The sequence below is a fragment of the Psammomys obesus genome, unplaced genomic scaffold, assembly GCF_907164565.1.
Source record: "Psammomys obesus unplaced genomic scaffold, mPsaObe1.curated_primary_1811, whole genome shotgun sequence".
NCBI classification, from domain to species: domain Eukaryota; kingdom Metazoa; phylum Chordata; class Mammalia; order Rodentia; family Muridae; genus Psammomys; species Psammomys obesus.
Genome location: NW_026593889.1, coordinates 1 through 7,151, shown reverse-complemented (window position 1 = coordinate 7,151; position 7,151 = coordinate 1). Strand labels below are relative to the sequence as shown.

At 45.7% G+C, this 7,151-nt stretch overlaps 2 protein-coding genes across 2 annotated transcripts; both read right to left on the bottom strand.

Annotated features, from left to right (window-relative positions):
* Positions 1-6: 6 nt before the first annotated feature.
* LOC129684282 (protocadherin gamma-B1-like) lies at positions 7-1,393 on the bottom strand (the record flags this gene model as incomplete). Its single annotated transcript, XM_055617388.1, has 1 exon — positions 7-1,393. A coding segment is annotated over exon 1 (1,290 nt), but the record flags the coding sequence as incomplete, so codon positions are not given.
* Positions 1,394-4,891: 3,498 nt separating this feature from the next.
* On the bottom strand, positions 4,892-7,147 carry LOC129684283 (protocadherin gamma-A3-like; the record flags this gene model as incomplete). The annotated part of the gene is made up of 1 exon (XM_055617389.1): positions 4,892-7,147. A coding segment is annotated over one exon (2,256 nt), but the record flags the coding sequence as incomplete, so codon positions are not given.
* Positions 7,148-7,151: the final 4 nt, after the last annotated feature.

Sequence of the window (7,151 nt, the reverse complement as noted above, 5' to 3'; positions counted from 1 at the left end):
GTCTGTGATGTGCACAGTGACACATGTCTTGGATGAAAGGGATGGCTTGCCACTGTCGCTAGCTGTGATAGTGACGTTGTACTCGGAGGTCTGTTCCCGATTTAGGGCCTTGTCAATCACTAGCTTGTAATAGTTCTTGGAGGTGGCTTGTAGTTTGAAGGGAAGTTCTTCCTGAATATGGCATGTCACCAGACCATTTTGTCCAGAATCCCTGTCTCGAACTTTAATGAGGGCTATTACTGTTCCAAGGACCGAGTCCTCTGGAACTTGGTTGGAAAAGGACATGAATGTCACCTCTGGGGCATTGTCATTCTCATCAAGAATTTCAATCTCAACGTTGCAGTGAGCCGTGTGCACCCCTCCGTCCTTGGCTTCCACACCCAACACGTATCCACTCTTGTCTTCAAAATCCAAGGTACCATTGGTCGTGATAGCTCCGGTGTTCGGATCGAGGCTGAAGACGAGGTCAGCCCTGGCCGGCCCACTCAGGAAGGCGTAGGTGATCTCTCCGTGAACACTCTCGTCCTCATCTGTGGCTGTCACCTGCAGCACTACGGTGCCCACGGGCACGTTTTCTCGGAGGCTAGCTCTGTAAACGTCCTGGCTGAACGCTGGAGCGTTATCGTTGGCGTCGGTGACTTGGATCCGGATCTGGGCGGTGCTGTTTAGGGGTGGGTCCCCCCCATCCACGGCGGTCAGCGTCAAGTGATGGGAGCTCTGGCGCTCCCTGTCTAGAAGTCTTTCCAGCAGCAGTTCTGGGTATTTGGTACCTTCGGGGCCTTCCTTGGTTGACAGGGAGAAGTGTGGATTAGGGCTGATGGCGTACATCTTCAGCGAGTTGCTTCCCACGTCTGGGTCTCGCGCAGCGTCCAGAGGGAATTTTACCCCTGGCAGGGCTGACTCGCAGATCTCCAACTCAATGCTCTTCCCAAAGAAATGTGGTGCGTTATCATTTATATCCTGGATGGTAACAACCACGTGGAAAACATTCATCGGGTTTTCAGTGACTGATTCAAATTCCAGCGCACACTCAGACTTCCTCCCGCAGATCTTCTCTCTGTCTATCCTGCCACTCACTAACAAATCCCCACTGTCTGCACTAACGCTGAAATAATCCTCTGCACTCACTCTCATTTTTCGAGCTGGCAGTTCCTGGATACTGAGCCCCAGGTCCTTGGCGAGATTCCCCACCCGAGAGCCCTTGGGTAGCTCCTCCGGGATGGAGTAGTGGATGGGCTGGGAGATGGCGCCACAGAACAAAGGAACCAGGAAGTGAAGCAATACCTGATTTGCCATCTCCAAAGCCTCTGGCGTTGCCCTGCCGTTCTGAGCTCGCCGGGAAGCTTCTCTTTGAGGTTTTTCCCTGGGATTTTTAAAAAGAAACCCAGTGCCCTGGGTGTTTGTGATTTGAGGGCAGGGCTTGTCACGCGCTTGAAGGGTGCGCAGGAACCGGACGGGCGTTCTCGGAGGTGCTGGAGAAAGCTGGCTAGCCCTGCTGTACCCCGCGGAACGGAGAACCCTTCTCTTCTCTCTGGTCAACAGCGGCGCCTAGGGGTTGTCTTGTAAAACTGCGTATCGCGCTCACCTATTTTTATCAAAGCTTTTATTTTGACTTTTAATTTACTTGAAGGAACCAGTTATTCACATTTCCCGCTTTAGATATTTTCTTGTTTATCATAACTTCATGAATGTTTTCATCATTATAAAACATCTTTCCCATTTTACAAGATGTATTCTTTCTTTCTTTCTTTCTTTCTTTCTTTTTTTTCCCTTTTTCCAGTTTTGAAGAAAAATGCCATTAGTGACTTCACTGTATGGCACTTACTAACTCAGGCCTGACTGTCATATTCCAATAAACAAGTGAATTTTTACCCTTATTATTCAGTGGACTATGATCTTTACCTTTCTGAAAGTTTATTGAAGTAACTTCTTTATTTAATATTTTAATTTCTGTGTGTATTTTTTTTTATCAATTTGGTAAAACTTTTTAAAGATAGTCTTTGCAAAAGAGAGAAGTGGCATCTCCAGAGATCTCTTAGTGCACGGATCGTCTTTTCAAAGCATCCTATTTTCAATTAAACACACCAAAGCCTGATAGCTTACTGAAGGTACCAAAGTAGCATTTGGACTTTTATTATGGTGAATTTTGTGTAAGCCATATTTATTTTTTTATGAAAATAAGCAATACTCCATAAGCCAAATTCTTAACTTCAACCAGTTAAATTCTGTTACTCAATAGAGCAATTGATCGACAGTAACTCTTGGTTAGACATTGACAGTCTTTATAAATACTTTGTTTTATTATTTACACTTCATTACATTCATTTGTTTGTGTGTTTAGGTGTGTGTATATATGCGTGTGCACTCACGTGGAGGTCAGAGAACAATGTACTGGAGTTACTTCTCTCCTTCCATCATGTAGGCGCCAGGGATGGACTCAGGCTGTCAGACTTGGCAGCAAGCAGCTGTACCCCTCAGCCATCGCACTGGATCTAAACACTCCATTTTAGAACCTGATCCTGGCCTTGGGTAACTAACTCAAACAAGCAACTCCCTTTATTTCTAATGTAGCACCAAAGTGGATGACCACCCTTAATTTCATGTGTTAGAACCTTAATCTCCCAACGCATGGCTTGACAGTGTCTGACAGCAAGACCTTTAGGAAATGATTGAACCAGGAGGGCTTTGTCTTCATTAGTGAAGCAATGAATGGTCGCTGGGTTATCATATAACTGGCTTTATTGTAAAAATATCAGTATCTGACATACTTGCTTTGTTTTTGTCAGGTGATGTCCCCCTGACATGTCCCCCTGAAAGAAAAAGCCCGAAGCAGATGAAGATGTCACGTTCTTGGACACCCTGGCTGCCAACAATCAGATACACAAACATTTATTTTAAAGATAAATCTCCAAGTCTCAAGTATTTTCTAACAGCAGCAAAAATGAACCGACAGTTATCAGTTCAGTGATTTAATTTTACTATTTTGAAGTGCTTAATTATCTCCAGTAGAAATACATTATATTTCCCCCAAGACTTTCTTTCTCTTGTTTTCTCTGTTTCCTGCCCTTATATTCCTTTTCACAAGATCATATATATGGATATTGAATGAGAATATAGTTTTATATGCTTACAGATATTTTCCTCAGGCTCCATTGGCCCACACATTTCAATGTTACAGCTTATATATTAAGGGAGAAATTTGTTCCTTTGAGATGCAATGAAATATATTTTGGTTCATTTTTAGACAACTATCTTTTGTAGCTATAGGAGTAAACATAATTTCATAGGTTTGAGAATGGACCCACAACTTTCTGTCCAAAGAAGGTTCTAGAACACATTTAGGATTCCTCTTTCATTGCTGTAATAGATGGTCTGGAGACGTCTTGCAGAGACTGAGAAATATTTTACTGGTATTTTGAAATGATGTTTTTGTGTTGGCATTGTATATGAAGCTGGGTCTCACAAGGACATTTTTATACAAGCGTATCTTTCACACTGGGTATATGCCCCTGTTTCCCCCATAGTTTCCTTTTTTCTCTCCCTTCCTGTTAGTCCCCCCCCTTTCCTAGTACTTTCACTCTTACTTGCATATCACACACATCATTTTATGTATTTATATAAAACTTAAAGTTCATAAATGAGAGAAGACATGGTATTTTTGAGATTGACTTAACTTGCTTAATATTAAGGCAACTTAATTATCTACAGTTGCATTCATTTTCCTGCAAATGACAAAGCTTCATTTTTCTTTATAACTGAAAATTTTCATTGTATATATGTATATATATATATATATATCACATTTTCTTTATTCATTTCTCTACTGATGGATACCTAGGTTACTTAATCATTGTGAACAATGCTGCAATAAACACCGATGTGCAAGCATCTCTGTGATATGTTGACAGTCCTTTGGGTAAATATTCAGGGGTGATACAGCTACATTCCAGATTTTAAAAACCTTTCTGAAAGGGTGATGACTACCAGTCAGTGGCTCATAATGGTTGAGGTGAATGAACTTTCCACCTTCAGACAAAAAATAGGGACGCAATATAAACACACACATACACATTTTAGTCACCAAGGGTTTAATTATCTGACTAATTTCTACTTTTCTTTCTCAGACGATTCTTGCCATGTTGCATAGGTTGGTCTTGAACTCTAGGCTTGAGTGATGCCCACCGCCATAGTTTCCTAGGTAGCTGCAACTGCAAGCATACTGTTATGCCCATTTCCTTCACTTCCTATCCTATGATTTTTATGTTCTTAAGACGAAAAGGCTGTGGTGTGACTTTGAATGGTTCAGACAGAATTTTATAAGAGCATGAAGTACTTTGTACTCATCCTCTTCCTCCCACTTGTTTGTGTCAGTCAGGATAGGCTAGTGGGCAGGAGTGACACAATTGAAATCACAGGGTATGACAGGAAAGGCAGACTGGGGTGGTCCAGCAGACGGTCACCATGTTCCAAGACTCTGGGTTCTGCCTCAGCACTCAGACAATGAGAACAAAAGTGTGAAAAGTCCATTCATCACAGGTGTAAAAACAACTGGGTCAACTACAGGGCTCTTCTCTCATTACAGTTACTCAAGGACATAGGCAGAAGGAGCAACCACAATTTCAAAGGGTAAGGGAGAGAACCAGAGTTCTCATAATGACCATTCGTGTTTCCTCCGGAAGTGGCATGTTGCTGACAACACTCACAATGTATTGGCCACAACTAGCTACCTGGGCCCACTCAGTCATAACAATGCCAGGAAGGATAGTCTTATCATAGGCAAGTGGGACACAGGATGAGAAAACAGAATGTACAGTTACATTGTCACTTGGCTTCTCAAGTAAATACACCCTAAGGTGTTCTAAGAACCACACTGGCATAAATTTCATAACACTCAAAGAAATAAACTCACCTCAAGCAGTTTGGGGTCTTCTTTTGTTTCAAGTAAATCTTGAGATATTATAAGAGGCTCGCTTTTCCCACAGCTCTCCTGGCTGATGAGCGTGTCTGCGTAGTTGGGTTGCGGGAAGATCAGGTGACTCTTCCTAGAGCCTGCTGTAAGGGAAACTTCCTGGGAATAAGTCTGCAGAAAAGCTTGCACCCCGTCCACGCCCACAAAGTGGGAGGCTGGGATGCCACCCAATCCACCTTCTGAAGCCTGCAGCAGGTGGGATGTGTGCCAGCGCCGCAGCCTGAGCGCCAGCAGCACGATGACAAAGGCCAGGAAGATGCAGGAGACCACAGCCACCGCCACCACCAGGTAGAGTGTGAGGTCTGAGTCTTTGGGGTTAGCAGGGGTATGGATGCTTTCCAGGTCCCCCAGGATGTCGGGGATGCTGTCTGCCACGGCTATGGTGAGTGTGACGGTGGCTGAGAGAGGGGGCTGGCCGTGGTCCTGCACGGCCACCACTAGGCTCTGCTTGAGAGCATCTCTGTCCAGAAGGGCCCGAGCCGTGCGCACCTCGCCCGTGTGCAGCCCCACAGAGAACAGTCCCGGCTCGCTGGCCTTGAGCAGGCGGTAAGACAGCCAGGCGTTCTGTCCTGAGTCTTTGTCCACCGCCACCACCTTGGTCACCAGGTATCCAGGGTCTGCAGAGCGGGGTGCTAATTCCACACCAGTGGAACCATCTATCGGGAGGGCAGGATACAGGATTTCAGGCTCGTTGTCATTCTGGTCCAGCACAAACAGGCTCAGTGTCACGTTGCTGCTGAGGGGAGGGTTCCCGCTGTCCCTGGCTGTTATTTGCAATTGCAGGTCTCTAAATTGCTCATAATCAAAGGAGCAAAGAGCATACAGGACACCGGTATTGGAGTTGATGGAGATGTAAGAGGACAGCGGCACCCCCTGAAGTGTGTCCTCAGCCAGTGAATAAGTGATTTGTGCGTTCTTGTCAGTGTCTGGGTCCTGTGCCGTGACAGAGAAGATGGAGGCTCCCCTGGGATTGTTTTCGGGGATGTAGGCTGAGTAGGAGGCGCGTGTGAAGGCAGGAGGGTTGTCGTTGATGTCTGACACACGCAGAGTGATATGAGTTTCTGTGGACAGTGGCGGGCTTCCCCCATCCGAGGCTCTTAGACTGATGTTATACTGAGACACCTCTTCACGATCCAGAGATCTGGCTGTCACTAAGCGATAGTATTGGTCTATTGATTTTTCTAGAGTAAAGGGCAGATTTCCCAGGATAAAAACTGTGACTTGCCCATTCTGGCCAGAATCTCGGTCATGTACATTGATAAGAGCGATTTCTCTTCCAGCAGGTGCCTCTTCTGGGACCGAGCCTGTGAGGGAAGTGACTGAAACTTCTGGGGCATTGTCATTCACATCCAGAACCGTGACGAGAATCTTGGCTCTTGAGAAAAGACCCGGTCCATCTTGTGCTTCAATTTTGATTTCATAGAACACAGCATCCTCATAATCGAGACTTTTTAATGTTGATATATCTCCAGTTACTGAATCCAGATGGAAAACCTGAGCAATTTTCCCAGGCATTTTATCCAGAATGTAGGACACTTGAGCATTGAATCCCTCATCAGGATCAGTGGCATTCACTGTGATCAGCCGGGTGCCCACTGGCACATTTTCCAGAACACTGACGTGGTACTCTGGCTTACTAAACACGGGCGGGTTGTCATTTGCATCCAAGACTATCACCTGGATGCACAACTTGCCGGTGTGGACAGGGTCCCCGCCGTCAGAGGCAATGAGGTCAAGCTGATGCACTGCCTTTTTCTCTCGATCCAGGGCTCGCTCCAGCACTAGCTCTGGGTACTTGGCGTCATCGGTGACACTGTTCACAGCCAAGGAGAAGTAGTCACTGGGGCTGAGCTTATAGCTCTGCAGGGAGTTCATGCCCACATCTGGGTCAAATGCAGTTTTAAGCGGAAATCGAGTTCCAGGACTTGTTAGCTCGCCAATTTTTATTTCCAATTCCTCTGTTGGAAAACTAGGTGCATTATCATTAATATCTCTGATATCGACTTCTACCTCAAATATTTTCAGTTTATCCTCCACAAGGATATTAAAGCTCAGGAGACAGGGAGTGCTCTGGGCGCACAGCTCCTCCCGGTCTATCCTGCCCGCGGTGATCAAGCTGCCGCTCCGCGGGTTCAGGGAGAAAAGCTGCGACCTACCTCTGGAGACGATGCGGACCCCGCGC